Here is a 21,583-nt window from a genome sequence, read left to right on the forward strand (position 1 = left end):
ACATGGGGTTAATAATCCATACAGTGTGAATACTGATAATTTAACTCAGAGTTTGCACACTTTCCTTCTAGTTTGCACAATATCCTTCTGTATTCTCATTAAGGCATTGCTGGTAATAAAGAGAAAAAATACTATAAACTTTTTGGGGGTTATCTAGCGAATAATTTTTTTCTTAGTAGGTCAGCATCTACGTCGTACAAATTAAGGCAAAAGGGATAGGCAGGTTATGAGGGAGTTCAAATGTAACATAATTCTTGCCCATTAGTGATAAAATGCATTAATATAATTGAATAAGAGGTTATTTCTCTGAAACTGTTCATTAAAATCTGGACCAGAGGAGGAAAAGGGCAGGAAAGGTTTTTCCTGCTACTGAATGAGAATCATTCTAAATAACAGATGCTTCAGCCAATTTAAAGGCTAAATTCTCCTCTCTGGTACTCAACATACTGGTTCTTTTAACTGCAGTTTCTTAACATGAGTAAGATTTCACTTGACATGAATAAGAGAAATTCTGAATTCAAAAAGACTGAAAGAGGGAGAGAAAATACCTTCTAGGAAGGTCTGAGAGAGAAATATCACTGTATATGGTTCTTAAATATTTTAAAACAGTATCTTCTTCTCAAACTATGAACAGATGGACAATTTATAGTGAGATGGGCAAAGACAGTATCAACTCAGTGAATGCCAGATGCTTTGCTGTAGCTGTCTGCATGAGGTGGTTTTCACTTCAGCATAACAGCACACATATGAACAGTTATCACAGAGTACCTGACACATGGGATGAGTTCGCATTTGATCTTGTTTCACCACAGCTTACATGTTTATAAGCAAAATAATACCAGAACTTAGTCAAAATGTCAATTACTTTCAAATGTATTTGCCCTTTGTGTGAGGGCAAATACATTTAAATTACTGCAGAGTTATTCAGAAATTAAAAATCTGTCAGAAATTTGGTGAATCCATAATTAAATTAAGAACAAAGCCAAATATCTGGAAAAACACTGTGTTCCAGCCTGTGTTGTATCTAGAAATGGAAACTATGTCTTAATAATAACTTTTTCCAATATATTTATAAAGTAATAAACCCAACATTTATTTAATGTTTTAAATAGACCTTTATAAAGTCTCATTATAAGAATTATTGCAGAAGCCAAGGAGCTGCTGCATAAGACCTACAGTGTTAAAGAAAATAAATATCTGGTTAGGAATCAGGGAGCAATTGATTAATTTTCATCTTGCATCTTGTTTACAGAAGAATTGCTTATGATTTCATGTCTGCACTCATGTTATATTCCTTAATTAAGAGGATAAGATAGAAATATCAATGTAATGAAATTTTCAGATGACAAAATCAGTTAAAGAATTCAGGATAAGAAGGGGCTGTGATACATTGAATTACGAGGTGAACAGACAGCATGATGTTAAAGAAAATTTAGTGTCCATAAATATAATGAAATATGAAGTAGAGGGAAAATAGTAAAGAAATATTTATCTCTAAATTCACCATGTAAATCCAGGAAAGTACCAAAGTATTGCTGCAGACAAGTCACTGAAAAAGTTTCTTCCATATGCAAATGCATTAGGAAAAAGACATATAATGTTCTAAAGCTATTGCATAAATCAAAGCTGCATCTCGTCTAGAGTGTTGTGTACAAAACCCTTACATGATAACGTGGCACTGGAGTGGGCTAGGAAAAACAACAAAAGTCTCATACAAGGTGAAATAGGAAAGATTCAAGATTTCCTCTGAGATTAATCAGTATGATCATGATAAGACTGAAAATCACAAATCCAAGTCAAGGGCTCTTTAGAAATGACACAGAGGAACTGGATATCTGTATGAAATGTAATTTTCATAATTAATTATTACACATTTAGAAATAAAGTTAAACTTCCTGTTTCAGGATGGAAACCAACTGCTTCTTATAAGAAAATAAAGGGAGAATTTGTAGAAGATAACACTTTTATGACAGTACTTAGACTAAATATCTGTTCCTGGCTATTTCTGGGTCATAAAGTTACATAGAAAGAGCTGGTCTTGAGTAGGAACCAGTGTTTTGAAGATTTTTGCTGCTTTCAAGATATCGTCACGATTTTAAAAAGGTTTGTGTTTGCTCAACAGCTCAGAAAAAAGTCCTTTGGAAACACCACTATGTAAGAGATTGAAGGACTGCTGGTGATAAAGGTTCAAGTTTCTGATAAAAGTCTGAAACAATAAAACAGTCTTAAACATGAATATTTTTCCCCCTTGAAAATACTTACTGCATTATCACAGTTTTCTGACCTTTCCACCACTGGAATTTACCTTTATTTTCCCACTCTACACTAAAAAAAAAAAAAAAAAAAAAAAAAAAAAAAAAAAAAAAAAAATCAGGATCCTCCATGGCTTGTAATGATTTTTTTTAACCTATTCACAAAACCTAAAATATGACAATGCTCATTTCTGGTTTCTGGAATAGTTGTCAATCTAGGCTTGTAATTCCATAACATGGTGTGTATATTCTTAATGAATGTGTTTTGCTTTGTATACTATCTATATTAACTGAAAAAGTATTATTTGATTTGGATAGGCCTAGAAAATACAGACTGTGATTTAAGGCTGCTAAGGGAGTCCTCTTTGAATAGCTCTGTACAAATTTGTAATTCAAGAACTACAAGACAGGTCTCTTCAGTACAGAGAGAAAAACAAGTTGACTCAAGAATTAGTTATTTCTCCAAATAATCAGGGTAAAAAGCACACAGCCAAGGGAATCTCTTACATTGGGGCATCACATTGTCTAGTTCATCACTCTGTTCCATGCCCTTCCCTCCCTAGCTACCATGCTGTGAAGGTCCGCCCGAAATGAACGGGTGACGAATGATTTTTGGGTGCAAAAATAACCAACAAAGGCACAGGGGTTTAGCAGTAACAAATCAACAAGGTGCAATTTATTGATTATAACCACAGCTAAATATGCGTTTGGTTAAGGGATCCGGGGAAGAGAAGGGTAAGACAAGGAAAAAGGGAGGAAAGAAGGTCAGGGAATGGGGTATAGCTACCAAAACGTGAGCTCTTCGGGGTCCCGCCGCCGAAACGCGCTGGTACACGTCTTGGGGAGTACTCAAAGGACAGTCGGACCGAACCCCAATATATATACTGTTCTTGGTTGGGGGAAGGGTAGCTGAAATTAGGTTTCTATGGAGGGGAGAAGTCCATTGTTTTCATGGCCGAATGCTCACAGGTTGTTTTCATTGCCGAATGCTCACAGGTACGTAAGGTTTCCCCCTCCCTGAGTTGGGAGGGGGTACAGTCCCAGTCTCTGGAAGGAGGTTGCCATGGGGGTGCCATGGGGGTGCCATGGGGGTGCCAATAGGGTGCCAGAGGGGTTCTTGGTTCCTTGATGGGGGGATTCGCATCTCTGTTGGTCCGTCACGGTGGTTGAAGACAGGCAAGAGGGGTCTTCTCATGGAGCGGTGGGGGGAGCCACCCCAGAGCTCAGTCCAGCCAAGTCAGGAGTTTGGAAGAAAGTCCAGTTCAATTGTCCAGAAAAGGGCAGCATGCCCCCCTCGAGTACAGCATGGCGTGTTCTGCAAACATCACTTGTAAGCACACTAGATAAGCAGGAGACTTTCTTTCCCAACTGGCTCAGCAGTTTTAACCCTTCGGTAGTTCTCATGACAATTGTGAGGCAAAAAATGAAGGATTTTCGGATGGACTTCTACACATGCATTATGCAGCAGGTACTCTGGCCTTTTATCACCTGCAAACCAAGTTCCTTGGGTAAACTATCCACCTTTTTGCCACTTTTCAGACTCAGACACATTGCTCAGCTTCTGAAAGAGCAATGTAAAGGACGGTGTTCTGCCCGTTTTCATTTATTCCTTATCATTTTACATTTGAGCAGCAGGATTTGACCAGAGCAATGCTACTGGCTACAGTGGCCGGAATGAGGCCTCTTCTGCCTCATGAGATTTGTTGAGTATTTACAGTACATCCCATCAGAAGGACTGTGGCCAAGGTGACAATTCCAGCAGATGTGCCAACAGGCTATAATAGCATGCTAACAGAAGCTGGCCAGCCCTAAGTGCAGCAGCAGGCGTGGAGGGGCCCTGCTCTGCCTGGGGAGCAGAAGGACACTGAGCCACATCCCATGAGATGGCAGCACGGAAGGCAGCAGGAGCCCAGGGGTGCACTGCACATTCACCTATAAGCCCTTCCCAGAGTCTCAGTATTTGGGGTTTCTGTTGATTTGGGAGTTACTTCAAAACACCACAAGTGGCAATATAAGCATGCCTTTCAAAAGCCATTGAGGCCAGAGGAGACTCTGGGGGTAAAAACTACTCGCTCTGCTGTAACCACCGTTTGTGAAATGTGCACAGCACAGCTCTGATACACCCATTACCTAAAAAAGGGAAGTGATTGCAAAGAGGACCAGATCCTGGATACCTTATGCCAGATTTTCACCGATTCTAGTCACAAAACCTTTTTTTTTGAGCACATTCTTGAGATGCTTAAAATTTATCTAATTCTCTAAAGGAGGGCAGGTAGTAGAAAACATGAAAAATTTTTGAAATCAGAATAGTTTTGTCACAGGCCATTGATAAATAGCATTTTAGTAATTCAAGGTTTAACCAGCTCCTTCTTGGCCCTTTATATCTAAATGTAAAAACAGTTTGCAGTAAAATGATTTCTCATTTTAAGAACACTGAAGAGACGGAGACCAGCACACAAAATGCAAACATTTGAAACTACTAGGGAGTGTCTGCCCTCTTCTGACCTCATGTTCCTTGATTTCTGTCCTATACCAGGGCACATTATCCAATAATTGCAGAATTACACTTATGCTTCCTTTCCAGCTCCAATGCCATATCAGACCCATTCATATCGGCAGCCAGGTGCTGAACACCCTTTTCTGGGAAAGTACAGGCTCTGAATCTTAATTCTTCTCTCTTCTTTTGCCTGCAAATGCTAGCCTAAGGCAGAGGCTTACTAAGACTTCATTTCAAAATAAAGTGACATCTGTAAATACATTTTTAGAAGTTTTGGTCCTATAAATGTGGGCTGGGGAATTGGTAGTGCATGGATTTTGAAGAGCTTTAAGGATAAGCTTGGCTCATCTCCATCAGAGTTGCAGCAGTTATCTGTGAATGCAGGTAACTCATTTTAGCCACCTCATCCCTTTTAGTAAAATTTTGTTATGGTTTCACAGCACTCATTGTAGATGTATGCAAGGTCTTATTGGAATACTGGGTTGAGTTTTAGGGAACTTTTATTCTGTCTCCAGAGTTTGAATCTTGGGCACACATCACAGCTTCCAGTAAGGAACTAATTCCAGGTTTTTAAAATTTGGTTTAAATTTTAAAGTATAGGTTTTCTTCCAGTCTCTTTCCCATTTTCCTTCCCACAAAACTCATGCTATGGGGTTTAGAGGTGGGATTGCTGGATAATCAGGTCTTGAAAGTCTCAATATTGGGCAGAGGCTCAGAAATATAATTTCAGGCTGTTTTTTATGTCTTATTTTATGCTCTTTTTTAATACTACAATTTCTAATAGCACAAAAGTACGTATTTCTCCTAAACTGATGTCTCATAACCTTTCTCTATACTCCTCTTACCCCTTGACATTTCAATCTATCCTCCTCCTTCATTGTTGATTTTGAAATATTCACTCTATGACTCTCTCCCATTTTCAATGTCTGGGAGGAAGATGACCATGACTAAAATTTTGTGTGAGGATGCAGAAAGCTGGAATATGCTCTTATCAATAGCAGAGCTGGGTGTATGTGAGGAAATGTTTCAGTTTCTTCATCTGGCAAAGAAATGTATTCCTTGATGGCATAATATATGTATGATTTGATATATGCGCACAAATGTTCGTATAGGTATTTGAATTATTTCTACTGATACTGCTATTAACTTCAATTTTGGAAACACTGTATTTTTGTTTCTGTTGCAGCTGCAGTGAAAAAGGAGGGGGAGAAGAAAGGTAAATCAATCTCTTCCCTTGACTGAACCATCTTTCAGGCTGTGACTGCTGTGAGAAATGTTTCTTTCGTTCAGTGATACAATTGTGATGATTTACAGCATTGTGATGACATACAGCACCGCGTGTGCTAGCATCAGCCAACTTTATCTGCTCCTGCTGGGATAACACTGTTGTCATTTCCACTATTGGTAGCTCCTTTTTAAAACAGGCCAATACAGACCAGTGTCAGACACTTCCTCATTCTGGCTGGGAGGAAAATGAAAGGCCTTTGTTACCACGTTAGGATTTGTCAAAGAGGACAAAACTTGCAGTGCACCATGCATGCTGACGTGGCAGCTTGTTCTTTGCAGAAGTTGCTTTCCTAGGCACATTTAATTTCCTCTTTTCACATATATATTGAGCTTGCATGTAACCTTTGCTGAAGTCATTCTCTGATATTTTAACAGATTAGTGGAAAAATTTGCCCTAAATCAGAACAAAAGATATTACTTTTATTTAAAGATAAATATAATATATTTATCAGAACCTAAATCTCTATTTATATGTTGTCTTTCCGAATAAGATTTGCTGAGTTAAAACTTTTTTTCCTAATTTTCTTATTTTATTCAAACAGCAAAAATAATTTGAAATATTTGCACTGAGGTGGTATTTTTTTTTAAGCTGTTCAACTCTATTGAGTACTGGGCTTATAAATCTTGTCTTTCTCACTAAATAGAGCAATGGGAACATTTTATTTCTTAAGATTATTCAAGAGTCTTTTTTTATGAGAAAGATTTTTTATTCAATGAGAAAAAAATAGCTCTTTATTATTGATGGGAGATTTGATGGGGGGGGGGGGGGAGGGGGCCTAGGGCATGTCATTTGCCATTTGGAAATTCTATGATTCACACAATAGTACAGTGGAGCCAACCTCTACTGCCTATACATGAAGACATTTTTTTGGTTTTTCTGTTATCCCTGTACGGAGCTGTTAACTGAACTGGAAAAAAAAAAGTATAGTCTCAACTGTTTTATCAGCTCATGAGTGAAATCTTGGCTGCGTTGATGTTAGTGGCAAAATTCCCATTCACTCCACTGAGGCCAAAATTTCACTTCATGTCCTTAACAGAACAATAAAATTAATTTCAGTTATCAAAAACAACCTTGCTTAATAGGTATTAAGCAGGATATTTTGTCCAAAGATTAATTTGCAGCAACTGAGGCGTGAAAGATAGCACATGAAGCAGGGAGAATCAGAAAACTGGCAACTACTTATAGAGCCATTGGTTTTCAGATATCAAAATTTCTGCAGTTTTCAAAGACATGAGCTGCTACATCCTTGATGGAAAGAAAAGAACGAGGTAATTTTTAAGGGTGCTACTTCTCTCACCCTTGTCATATTGTGGGCCCATTCTTTTACAGAAGAACACCAAGGGAATTTGTTTTAAACATCTAGTGCTCATTTTCCATCCGCTAGGATTTTCTTCCCCCTTAACCAAAATCTTCCCCAGCAAAACTGATTGAAAAATGCATTTTTCATGAACAATCTTTGAAGTTAGATTGATTTTTCCATTTCATTTTCTTTTCTATATTTCTTTTGCTTAAAAATTTTTCCTTTGATTTCTTAGTTGAAAGGATTTTGCAACAAGTATGTGTAGGCTACTTTCATGCACCTGGCTCGGGCTGTATCTCATCCTGCTGGTTACCACCAACATATTTCACAGAAACATGGAAGTATGAACTGAAATCCAGTTTTAGTCATTCTTATGATTATCATCCCTTTATTTATTTTTTGGATTATACCACCCTCTGGTTTTCTGAGATCATAACCAACATTGTCAGCAAGGAAGGTAGTGATTCTAGTGAAAAAAAATGCCAGAAAAATGAAATCTTCCAGTGACTAAAGCAAACTGGTTCAGTGATGTTCATGCCTTTAGTAGATATGCACTAAACTGAAAAACTGGAGAGAAGTAATAAGGACTCTTCCAAAAAATTAACATGCCATGCTTTAGTTGCCATGCTTTCTCATCTAGCTCCACTTCTTTGCAGGCCTCATACAGAAAATATTGCATGCTACTAGCTAACTCCAAATATGATAAGGTTTTATTTATTTCTGCTTATTCTGTTGTCACAAGAAATTGCTCTAGGCTGCATGTGTATTCCTCTGACTGGCAATAAAAAAGGGTAATGTTCGCTGATTTTGCTTAAGGATACAGTATTTTTTGCACAGCTGCAAAAATAATAGAAGTAGCCAGGCAGCGCTCTAAATTGACTGGCTCATTATCCAAAATATATTGTGGTGGTAGCATGCACAGTTCAAACAGCACTTTACCATTTCTCCTGTGAATCATACAGCACACACACTGTACTCTACATGAAGATTTCTCCAATTATTTTGTCCTATTCAAATACATCCCTCATCTAGAAAAACAAGAATAATGAGCCATACAGAGTGACAAGCCATCATAAAAGAGAAGAAGATGGAATGATGCGTTCAGCCAATGGTACATTCTGTGCATAGCATAAATCAGACTTGAAGGAGCTGGCAAGAGACAAAAAAGAACAAAATTAAGTTGGAGAAAGATTACATATTGTGCTGATTTCTCCAAATATGGATGATTCTAACAGGAACCTTGAGGCACAATTAATGCATGAAATTTAGGCATTCACTATTTCTCTTTCAAAGGTTAGGTTTTTAGGACTTTGTGACCCAAGTCCTAGAAAATGGGCAGCTTTACCTTCCAGCATCATGTTATGCCTTCTTTCAACATGTGTGGGATAGAGAAGCTGTCACAGAAATGTGTAAATGTTGTCAATTCTAAAAGGGCAAGAGGCAGAAAACCTTTGCATGAGGAAGGCATTTCCAAAACTTTCCAAGAGCAAATCTGGCTCCCAGTACACAAAAATTTTTAACTCTTGGTAATAATTCAAAGCATGTGAGCAAGAAATCAAACTAATTTAAATAGACCCAGGGGTTGGTGAAGTGATATAAATCTCATAATTTCCAGGGCACCTCCAGAAAACAGTAAACAGAAATGCAACATGCTGAAATATTTCAGCATTTTTTCACATTTAATTGTCACTTTTAAATGAAATAAATATTAAAAATTACCTTTTTTTCTATAAACAAAAAGAGTTTTTTCGTATTTCAAAAATGTTTTATAACTACAGAGGGTTACAAAAATCCTTGTTTGGAATAGAGCCAGATCAAAGAAAACGTCAAGTTTTCCTAGTTCTGCATAAAGAAGGATTTCTTAGTTCAATTCATATCTCCCATATCCTATTTATTTCTGACTACAGAGGACATGGACTGAGTTGGGGATGTCAAGCAAGTAAGAGTAGTGAGTTGTCTCTCCAGTCAGTGTCAGAAAGTCTTGTTTTGTAAAGATTCTTTACATCTGTGTTTCCAGTGGACCAAACAGGATTCAGCCATGACACAATCCCTGTGGTTGCTCATTCTCACAAGCACATGTAAGAGTACTCTCATTTCTGAAAGTGAACCTAAAATCAAACAAAAGGAGAAAATGGCCAAGCCATGAACATTCAAGCTCCAAACTTGACATCTTTTTGTCAATTCAGTAAAGAACAATTTCCTTCTACTACTCCTTGTAATGGTACTGTATGGCTTGGAAAATGCTGTTCTGCATACAGAGGGTGGAATAAACTGGCCGAGGCACAGTGGCATCCCTTTTCAATATATATAAAAATCAAGGTGCTTTCCAAACTGAAAAAAAACCCAAAAAAAACCAAAAAACAAACCAAACCAAATCAAAATAGGGGGATTTCAGAGCTGCTTAGTTTTGTAATTGACCAGACAAACTGGAAGTCAGCCATCTTATTCATAAAGCGAATGGTCATGGTAGCATGGGATTTCTGCTCAGCTGCAGATGCCACTGGTTCAAGATGAATCACAGCCTCACTCTGTCATTTTCTAACAAGAGTCAAAGGATAAGAAAGTGAAGTATCTGGTTCTAAAACTCCAAAGTGTATTACACAGACTCTTAATAGAACTTTTAGTCCTAAACATAGGAATCAAAAACCCCAAATCATTATAAATATTTTTAAAACCATTTTCTTAAAATAGGGTCAAAAATTCTGTATTATGTTCTAGCAAATAATAAATACAGCCATATGCTAGTATGCTGTTGAAACTATTAGTGATATGTTGACCAGCTGAAGGCAGGCAGCTCTCTCAAAGGAAACAGTCACTGAAATAGCCACAAGATGGAGCCCAAAGGATCTTCCAAACTGAAGTTAATATTGTCATCCTGCATCAGATTAAGAGTTAAATAAAGTGGTTTTACTGAAGGACACTCTACAGGAATCTTGAACTGCAAACAAGACATTTTTCAATGCAAATCCACTCCTGACTTAAGATGTTTTCAATTTCACAGATGGCTGCCCATGCACTAATAAGCTTGGATTTCCCATGCTAAAATATCAAGTCCCCAGCATTTTCAAGGAATATTGATGAACATGTAATTTATATTAAATAAAGAAAATTATCTGAGGAGACTAAATCAGTTAACTGAATTTTGCTGGACCTCTGTTTGCCTTGTCTCAACTTTCTTAGGGATATAAATAATTTATGTCAGTTTTACAGGGTTATATGCGACTTAATGATCTGTACAACCTCTGTGTAGTGATGGACAGAAGTTCCCATGTTGCAGATATTTCAGTGGGATAAGACATGACCCATTCAATATAAGTAGGTAGAGGAATGACTATCTGAAGCTCATGACGATTCACTGAATTCATAAATTTTAAGAACTTTTTTAGATACTCAGATTAATGTAATCATGAAGAAACTTTACCTCATGCAAACTTTATGTCTAAAGTTGTAAATCTACATTGAAACTGTTCACTCTAGTCTCAGTTTAGGGATGATAGAGAGAAATAAGCATCTGCAAAGTGTGTTTCATCTGTCTTGTATCTGTGTCAGAATGCGATTACTTGCCCCACTGGAGATATTTATATTTCTCACCTATTAATAACAGGGAACATAGTTTAGGTTTAGTAACAAGAACAGAAAACAAATGTCAATGAATATTAGGATTGTTTGCTGCTAATTAACAACTTCCCCTCTCTTAAGAATCTGACATTGAAAGAGAAGTGAGAAGAAGGAGCAAGTAATTTGCAGATCTTAAAAACTGATTGAATACCCACTCTCACTGTAGTTAGATGGAGAATCTAATATTTAATGTAGACATTTTAACAATAAGGTGAAATCTCCATGTTTATCTACCTAACACCTCTGTGTACTCACAGTTGAAGCCCATAAAACTAGTGATGCTACCTTGCATCCATGTTTTTTCAAAAAATGCTGATACTTTAATTTTTAGTAGGATTTACAAAAACCTTACAACTAATCAGTTGTAAACTTAATTGGTTATAACTTTGTAATCTATTCAAGGTCAAACTAAGATTACTCTATTTTAAGTCTTATAAAATAACAAACCTGTAATATTATTCATATTGATAGATCTGGCATGACATTTCAATTGCAGTTATGAGTACAGCTTGTGTTAATTGCTCTTACTTGCATTAAAGTACAACAGTAATTTATTCAGCCCGTGCTACCAAAAACTGGAGTCAGTTAAACTACTGTTTAATGATTACGAAACAGCTGTGATTTCTGAAGAAAGAGTGCTCTGTGTAATTGGTGGCCTGGGTTGTTACTTGGTTGTTGTAAGTTAGGTATAACACATATATATTGGCATCATTTCAGAAACACATCTGTCAATCAGCGTAATATGCTTGAACACCTGCATATCCACACAACACGTTTAATTGGCTAAAAATTTCCCCATGGGATAAACTATTACTGTATTGCTCTGCACAAAGATGTGTGCAAATGAATGCTCAGAGGTATTCTATTCAGATACAATTCCAGAATGAGTAGTTCTTCTACCGTCAATCTACCTTTCTTTTTCTTATCTATGCAGACATCATTTGCAGAAATGTACTTTTACAGAGTCGTAATTAAAGCAAAAGCAGTCATCAGCAGCATTTCATGAGAAACAAAGATGGTTCAGTACTTTATGCCTCTAGAAGTTACTCATTAGCCCTGTACTTTAATCACCACGTTGATTTTAGTAGCACACTGGGAAAAGTCCATTTTTTCAAAAGTCAATTAATTTTTATTGTTCTCCACCCCTTATATCAACTAATCTTTCCTCCAAAATTCTTCTTTTCAAGATTTCCATGGTCATCTTATTCTTTTCTAATTTATTATTGTTTCACATTTATTTAATAACATATGTAAATATATTTTCAGCCATTATTAGGCTCTTAAAAATCCAGTCATAGATAAGAAGGACCTCAGCTAAGAAGTTCCTATTCAAAGTGGTAACATGGAATCTGGACCCAGGGGGGTTAGTTTGCCAGCTTTCACCAATAACAGGCATTATGACTGAAGATTGAATTATAACAAATATTAACATCAGCAAGAGGTGCTACATTTGGTTTCAATTTTTTATAGAGTGGTGAACATTTTTTGCATAAACTAATGCCTATATTCTGAAAAATCATTCTAACATCCTATAAATTTCAGTCTGCCTGATTTCACTCAGTTGTCCTTTAAGAGTCAATAATTCATGTTGCAATAAAGACATCCCAAGCTCCACTGTGTTTTGCCTCAGCTATATGCAAATGTAAAACTGATATTTCTAAAAGTGAAAGCTTGTTAGCATACTCTCCCTCATCTGTGTGTTCCCATCCCACAGTTTCAGGGAACAGCACATGAAAACATCAGAAGCTGAGGATGATATTGAGAGGAAGCTCTTCAGGTCTTTCAGCACACGTGCCTAAAGATGAAATGCATTAATGCAGCAGATGTACCTCATCTACATTTGACTGAAATTTTATTCTTTCCAGCTCTGTTGATGGAAGATTTGTCCTCCTGGGATAGTAGGACTTATACTACTTTAAAGATATTAGTTTTCAGTGCCATCATGCAAGATTGCTGTTTCAACAACTTACATTTCCCAGAGCATTTCTTTTTTTTAAGTGACAAACTGGGAAACAGAGAAAGATTGGGATCATTACTGATTCCTAAAGGCATGCATCTCAGATTGAAGTTGAAGCAATTCCTCTTATTAAAAGTCATTTTAAAATGTTGGAAATGTCTCTACTTCTTTGCTACTTCTATTATATTTACACCATGATAAAGTTTCTCCCTTCCCTCCTATTACTTTTTGTTTTTCCCTGTTATATAAAGTACTGTTGAACTGCCAGTTAAAAAAAAGTCTTAAAAAAAAGTTGCTCTAGACAACGTCAACAAAATCCTCCAAAACCAAAAGTCAGCTCATTTTTCAATATGCAGCCCTGAGGTATAAAACAAACCAAACAGCAAGGACACAAACACGACTGCTCTAGGAAAGCAGATAGATATCTTGGGCTAGGCTGCTCTGGTAAAGAAAATTAAGCAGAAAGAACTGTGAGAGCAGCTTGACAGCTTTTACTAGTGGAAAGTGGAAATAGGAAGATCAGTTTGTTGCAAGTGAATACCATATAGGGTCTAATATCAATGGTAAAGTATTAATAAAAATGGAAAACCGGCAATTTGGGAGGGTTTGTCTCAACAACTTATCCTATTATTATACTTCAGCCACTGCTGATAGAGTGATCCATGGAAATTTGGGGAGATGCACAGACTCAGAGGAGCATTCCTAGACCAAGAGACCAAGCTCTTCAGTTCCCCACAAATATTCCAGACAGTCTTAATCACTTAGCATTTCATACTTGTCATGTTAATGTGGTATAATACTTCCTTAATATTTAGAAACCTGGAAAAATAACCTGGAAAATACTAGGTTTAAAGCAAACCAGAAATTAAAAATGGATGTTGTAGGGAATTAAGAGATCCTGTGAGGACAAGGCTCTTGCAGCATGCAGCGTATTTTAATCATATACCAGCTTCCCCTATTTCTGTCACCACCACACACTTCTTGCTTTCTTTATTTTGACTCGGCCACAGAGTAACTCTTGGTCATACTCTGTCAAGGCAGTTTTTTAATGTAGAGCAGAGATCAGGATGAGCACAAGCCATTCTCATTTTAGGAATGCTGCTGCAGCTAATCTGGTTTTTGAGCCACATTTTTAGACATATGCTCAGTAGACTGGCTTTGCAACACAGTCTGCCTGCTCCTCATCTAGCCAGAAGAACTTGAGTAAGACACAGGCAGATATGACAGATCAGGTCTGCTGATCTAAAAAATTTATGCAAACATTTGACTTCTTTGAATAGCAAAGAGTACAGACAACAACTTCACAAATGTAGGGAACTGCTCCTTAACAGAGTGGTAAATCCTAATAATCCCTTTTTTCTGAATTTATTTTCTGAGACATATAAGGAATGTATTTTATTCTGTTTGACTTTTTTATAATACAGTTGCGCTACAGTTTGAAAAACCTTGACCTAACTAGACCAAAACTGTCTTATTTAAATTATGCACAATGATGTGGTCTCTAAAGTTCTTGAAAGTTAAATTTGGAAGGAGAAATGCCCACTAATTTGTCCTAAGGACAAATAGTTCATTGTAGTTCAGGAAGAATGAACTCATATTAAGTAGGGAAAACAAATGTTGGCTTTGTCATGATGCATAAACTGGAAGGTATGCATTTCAAATTTTGATAGTTCTATTAGAAGATTCCTGTTGATCTTGATCTCTCTCTTGGCCTGTATGTAATGTCATTACAGTTTAACATGGTGTGTTGTGTATTCATGCAATGTCCAGTCCAAAACATGGTAAAGAATCTCTGTGCTATCTTTAAAGGGAAATAAACCAGGCTCTTACTTTGTCTAATGGAAAGTAAATTCCTTATTTATAATACATCTGTAACTATCTAATTGGAAATATTTTTTCCCAGCTACACAGTGTGTTATTATTCTGTTTTTCTTAACTAAAACAAGTACTTCTGTCATTGCTTTTATTTCCTGCACAACATATTCTTTTCTTACAGAATGTGCACACTCACAAAGGTATTTGCTGTCTGAATGGCAAATACCTGTTACCCAGATGGAAAATAGACATTATAATCAAAAAGCACATTCTGCTTTTAGCTTTACCAATTTATGGTTCAATAAAATGCAGGATTTCATTTCTGAACCTGTATCAGAATCTAATTTACAAAAATATGCCATATATAATTAATCCCCTTGTGGCCTTCAGAATTGCAGGCAAGTAAAAAAATTGAAGTGAAAAACAGCAAGATATCTATGAAGTCTGTTTTCCAAGTTTAATTTAGAATGGCAGAAAAGACATTGCAAATTTTTGCTGGGAGTAGAACCATATAATTTCATTGATTCATTCTTATGTAGCTTCAAGTACTTCATCAAAATCCAACGGTTTTCATTTGATTCACATCTGACCTCCTCTAGTACAATTTAAGTGTTAAACAAATGAAGATAAAACACTTACTTAGGACTGAATTTTCTGCCATTGTGAACAATAAGTACTTTTTTGCCCAGTAGGTAGTCCTGTTAGCTAATGACATCAGAACATCCATTTGAAATGAGACAAAGAGTTGATTTAGCCCAAAACCCTCTTGCCATCAGTGGCCAAAACAAAAAATGCTTGTTTGCACTTCTAGTGCAAGATACCACATGAAGTGGGTGAGATTCCCAGAGGTGCATAACCCAGCTTTTAATTTCTCACCCTTTAGGCTAAATTACATACAGTATTACACACTTTGTAGAATCTGACCTGGACTATCATCTTGCTATTTTCACTAAGTAGAATAAAAATCAAGGTACTCATGCTATAGATAATCATGATACTATAAAAATGAATCTAATGGTCTTGGGATTTCATTTTCCAACTCTCTGCTTAGTCTATATGTCATTTGAGTTGCATTTTTTAATGAGATCATGACACACAAGAAGGATAACATTAATATTGAATTGACTGAAATAACAGTTAGCAAAACATAAAGGTTTATTTTTATCACCCAAATACCATTTCAAAATTTCGCCTTGGTGTTTTGTTTTGGCTTTTTTCTAGAAAAACTATAGATGTTTTTTTAGAATAACCAACATTCTAGAGATTTAACTTTAGAATATCTTCATTATTTCATCGAACTATCTGGTAGAAATATCTCTGAGTGTTATGCCAGAAATAAGGAAGCTAGAGTTTTAGGCAAAGCACAGATAGCAGTAATCTCAGTCTTCAATTGGTCGTGATGCCCACATTATACAAATTTGTCTAATTAATGCTTCCACAGAAAAGATGGAAGAGGACAAGAGATACTTTCACAAACTTCAAGGACCAGACTTTAGCTGAGTTCCTATTGTTTTAAACATTCTCTGTGGCTGATATTTACCAGCATAAAAGGGGAAATAACTGTATTGGCTTCACTGGAAAGTTAAGGAGTAATGGTTTTGTTTTGATTTTAGTCAGATATCAGAAAAGGATGTTATTACAAAAGTTTTCTTGTAAAATTTGCTAAGCAGCATCAATAGAGAGTATTTAAATTAACACTGTTCATATGTGGCCTAGCTCTAATTATTATGGGTGATTACTGGAAGAGTTACATGGCACAATATTCTGTATTAGTTATGTAAGTCATTACACTAGCTACTGGTATAATGTTCAGATTTGGGTTAAATATTTGCTTTGAAATTCCTTTTTGAAAATTTAAATTCATATTTCCTGAACATATCTCACTATGTCTTTTGACACAATAAAAAATTAATTTCCTTTACAAATTTCTGACATATTTCATGGAAACTTAATTGCAATAGAATTTGCCTCAGCTTATGATGCTTGGGGAACTACATTTTGGTTGGTTTTGCAGTGTTAAATGAGCCTAAATTTACAAAACATTTTACTTACACATATAAAAATAATGAATGTGTCTTTGTCCATATTTTTTTTTCTTTTGAACTCCTGTTTCTGATCCCTCAGTTTTCAGCAAGCATATACACTTACTTTGTATCTTTACTCTTTATTACCCAGAAAAATGTTCTAGTTTTTTTCACTTTTACCCTCTCCAGTTGCTGTCTTCTTAAATGCCCAACAACTTGGATTAGAGACTGGATATATAAAATGGGAGTGGATTTTATACTGCAGGGGAAACAAGTGAAACAGAAACCCACACGCACAGCAGTTTTTGTCCCAAGCGGGAGCTGGGGAGCTCAGGAGCTCAGTGAATCACAGCCTGGGAGATCACAGCAGCAATTTTATTGCTTGTGCTGCTGGGGCTGCAAAGGCAGCTCATCCCCTGCCCTGCTGCATCTCTCTGTGGAATTACTCTCTCGCACACAGAAGACATGCAGGTGGTAGAGCCTTTTTTCTCTCAAAAACAACAGCTGCGTAGCAAAAGTCAAGAAGAAAAATCCAGCTGGAGGGCTGGGTCTTGACATTTCGCTTCCTTCTGCAGAACCAATAATAGCATTGGGTACAGCTGCCAAACTCTCATTTCTTTACCTGAGAAATATTGTCTTAACATCCATGGAAAGTATTCATTTGGTTTTCAGTTTTATCTCCTCTGGGATTTTTTTTCTGGAAAAATACAGAAAATGAAATGGCACAAAGTTTAGAAGTCACAGCACTGAAATCCTTTTGATTAGAAGCGGCCTCATGAAGTTAATGAACATTTTCAAATGTCTTTCTGCTTCTCGGAGTATCACTGAAGCCATCTGAAATTCATTGCCCTCATAGAGCAGGTGCAATTGTCAGGGTCTGTCATCGTTACACTGCCCTAGGTGTTGTTTCCTCACTCAAGCTAAAATTCATTTTCTGTCTTTGTCTGGTAGAAACCTTATGGTCTGAATTTGCCCTGTCTCTTAGTGGGCACTAAATAAGGTAAGCACCTTGCTTAGCCAGGTAGTTTCCCTAGGTTTGGTGTATGGTCAGCATTTAGTGAGGGTGACTCAGCCTTTAGAAGAGGTACAGAGCCTTCCAGGGGTGTTTGTACCAAATTTTGGCTAAATGAGGAATTCAGAGTGCCTGTGTTCCTCAGCTATGTGTCCCATTTATGCATCTGGGGTGGACAGTGTAGGAGACACAAAGTAAGTGCTGCACACTTCAATAGATTTCACTGAAATTTCATATGTCTAAAATGTCACTAAGAAATGAACTAAATTCTGCATCACAGCTACAAAATTATTAAAATATACCTTTTTTGTTTACTTCTAGCTACCTCAGAGAACACGCATGAACACAGTAAGTACCAAGGCAATATAGAATATTGTTATTATAATTTTCAGAAGGAAGGTATTTTCTTATTTTTGCAAAGCTTTTGCAGCCTAAGCTGGAATTCATCAAAACAAACTCACACAACATTTTGACTTATGACACTGGTTTTCAATGACTCGCTCTGTTAATGCAGGACCAGGTGTGTTTCACAGGTTCCAGTTTGCATGGAAACCCTTTTTCAATTCAGCTGAGACCCACCTATGCCTTTTGTCTCCATGGCAGCTTCCCACAGGGAAACAATCAAGGGGGCCGCAGATGGGGAAGGATCTCTGCAATTCTCTTGCCAGGTCTCTGGCCCAAGTTTTAGATTTATTTATTGGTATGCTGCAATGCTCACCTGCTGCACAGCTTAGACTTCAGAGCTACAAATCAGAATTTAAGCATACTTTTAAAGTGCCTCTGAAATATCTTCTCTATCGTAATGTTGGGATCTGGATAGCACACTGTTTTTAAATAGTACAAAATTGCATACCCATTTATTATAAAACAGAATAATATCTTTTATTATTAGTGCCTCACAGTATATTTATGGGATCCCCATACTAGCTAACAGGAAGAAAATTAGCTCTAGTCCAGCCGAATCCAGGACAAAGGGAAACATGAGAAGTTTTTTTGTCTTTTCCTTTATGAAGAATACTGAACATTTATTTGTCATTCTCTACAAGAAAATCCCACTTTTGTTTTAATAAAATCTGCTATCATTTCTATATTAAACATAAAGGAGAAATTTTCTATACAGAAGATCAGTGATAGCAATCACAATTAGTACTAGAAGCAATTCATAATTTTATAAATTCTATTATATTTCCAAAAATCCACAGAAAATAATTAAACCACATTAAAAAGTTTAAAAAGTCTTTTCATTATTTTAATTTTATAGGGAAAAAATAGCTCAACATCTTTTCTTGAGAAATATAGTTATCAATTCTTCTCAAATCTAGAATATGTAGTGCAAAGTCATCTTTTAAAACTATAATGGGAATATTTTATTTTTAAAATCTTCTAAAAATTAAAAAGCCTTCTAATACAGGGGTTCTTATTTGCAGAGCATGAACGTGTTAAACGTGAAAAAGCTGTTTCTCAGAGCAAGCCAGGTAGGTTTGGTGAAGGAACCTCCCCTTACACCCAGCTCCACTTAATCAGGATATGTGTGGTTTGCAAAACTTGGACACTTCCTTGAGCTAGGCACAGGTGTTTTGCTTTGTGCCACTGGGTTTTTTCAGTGTCTTGGAGAGGAACAGATATGAGGGTGACATTTAACTAAAAGGATTCATCTGTCACAGTTTTTGACTCTTCTTGTCACCTTTCTCACTGGTGTAGTAAAAAGCACTAGCAAAACCCATTTCCCAGAGTGTGAGGAAGGAGTGCTGTAATGCCCTGCACTACATCAAGGAGGTGCACTGGGAATTAACCCTTCTCAACCCTTCCAGTAAATTAGTTATCACATTAAGTGAGTGTGGGCCCCCCAAAAATGAGAAGCTACAATCTCATTGAGTACACACTCTGCAGTAGAGTCAGCCTCCAGGTACTGAATCTCGAAAGTAACAGGAGCTGGACTAAGAATAGCAATACTAATCCTGGTCTGACTGTGCACTTGGGTAAACTGTAAGTAATACCTGGCTGCTGTGAGCAGGACAAAGGGTCCCCCTTTCAAACCAGGGCTCTGTTCTAGTCATGTTTTTTGAGGAGGAAGGCCCTAAAGGATCCACACACAGCTGGGTCTGGTGTGAATTAATAAGATTAAGAGGGTAACCTCACAGAAAACTCAGCTACTGATGCTCAGCTTACATCACTCCTGAGTCACTATTACCACCAGTACCCACTCCAGAAGCAGTGGGGACTAGAAAGTAAGTATCCACATCCCATTGACCTTTGCTGGAAGTGCTGCTGTTTGAATTTCCCATTGAAATGAAGTGCTCATGAATAAGTGATCAAATTAAACATTTAAACCTTATGTGTTCAGTGATAAGCAAGGAGGCTTTATTTCGTTAATTTTTCCCTATTTTTTAAGAAATAAACTTCTCCTATGTATTTAGTACTTTTTTCATTCATTTTTCTAATGTACAATATTCTACCTTGTAAGTTAAGTATTTTCGTAGACATTTTCAGGTTTCTGGAAGCCTTGAGGATCTGATTTAGTGAAGGTGTATTGGTTTTGAGTCAATAGGGAAAAAAAATTTCTCTTCTTCTTTCAAAGACACATAGGCCAAGCTTTTTATTTAACTCATTGATCACTTTTTGTGTAATAACAGCTAGTAGAATGTTTCAGGCATTAGGTGAATTCAGCCAAAGCAGGAACAAGGAATCCAAGCTTGGTGGCCACAGTGGTGGTCAGAAAGTGAGCTGCCTGGAGGGATGGCATGACCACTCACCTTTCCTGCTAAATGAAATCAGTCCTGCTGCACAATTAGCCCAATCTCATCCACATAGCTGCAGGAAAATAAATTTCCTTGGTAGGGCATTCTCGAACATCAGAGCACTCTGTCACAAACCAGTGTATTGGACTGATTAGGATTTTACTCTCACATACTACAGCACACTCCAGACCCCAAGCCCTTGGTACTTAGGTGCTTGAAGGGAAAATAAATAGGAAAATGCTTGCTGAATTTCCTTTTGCGTAAAATCTCTATTCTCGGATGATAAATGGTTGCTTTGGAGAACAGTGGCTGTTTTGAGTTTCACTTGATGACTGGAAGTATTAATCTGCAGGCACTGGTGGTAATAGTGCTTCTGCCTGCTGTGTGCCAAGGAGAGTTCTTGAGTTAACAGCTTGAATTATAAAAGCTTCATTCTGAACAAAACAGTGGCCTCCTTTTTCACCTTGATTCAGTGCAGCTTCAAACCATTTTTCTTACGCCTCCTGCCATCAGACTTAGAAGTATCACATGACTGAAATACTATAGAATTTCAGAAAATATATTGATCCCATAGGGAAAAGTTTAAATTAGAGTGTTTTGTGTATGTCAGTGGAGGCAAGTAAAGCAAGGGAATCCATTCCTGATGTAATTCTGCTGAAACTGCCTGCAATATGCAGAGAAATGTTTACAGCCTTATTTTTTCCATTTAAATTAGGTACATCAGGGAAAAAATTAATATTAATGCTTGTAGTGCTGCAAAACTGGAGCCCTGCAGAGCAAATAAATTCTCTTCAATGAAGGATTTCAGAACTTTAAACTTTGGGCTTACTCAAAACCAGTATTTTTTTAATATTCACAACATTTATATTTTTACTCTCTGTAGCTTTATGAAGACCTCAAAATTGTTTAATTTTTTATTTGGGAGACTCCCCATGATATGGTAAAAAAAAGAATACAGGAAAATTTAGAACTATTACTTCTGTTCTTGGCAAAATAATATGTATTATCCTCATCATCTGTTTTTCTCTGCTTTTCCTTATACTGAATGTGGTGAACAGATCTATTTTATTAAGCTTCCTGAT

The 21,583-nt window shown here is 36.7% G+C and overlaps 1 protein-coding gene across 1 annotated transcript in view; it reads left to right on the forward strand.

Moving 5' to 3' along the window:
- Window positions 1-21,583, forward strand: part of TRDN (triadin) — a 221,442-nt gene that overhangs the window by 172,464 nt on the left and 27,395 nt on the right. The window contains 1 exon segment of the mRNA XM_054279039.1: window positions 19,191-19,238. Coding sequence (XP_054135014.1) covers window positions 19,191-19,238 — 48 coding nt within the window.

Source organism: Melozone crissalis, unplaced genomic scaffold (assembly GCF_028551555.1).
Source record: "Melozone crissalis strain CALT ecotype California unplaced genomic scaffold, PUWL_Pcris_2 ptg000027l_1, whole genome shotgun sequence".
NCBI classification, from domain to species: Eukaryota; Metazoa; Chordata; class Aves; order Passeriformes; family Passerellidae; genus Melozone; species Melozone crissalis.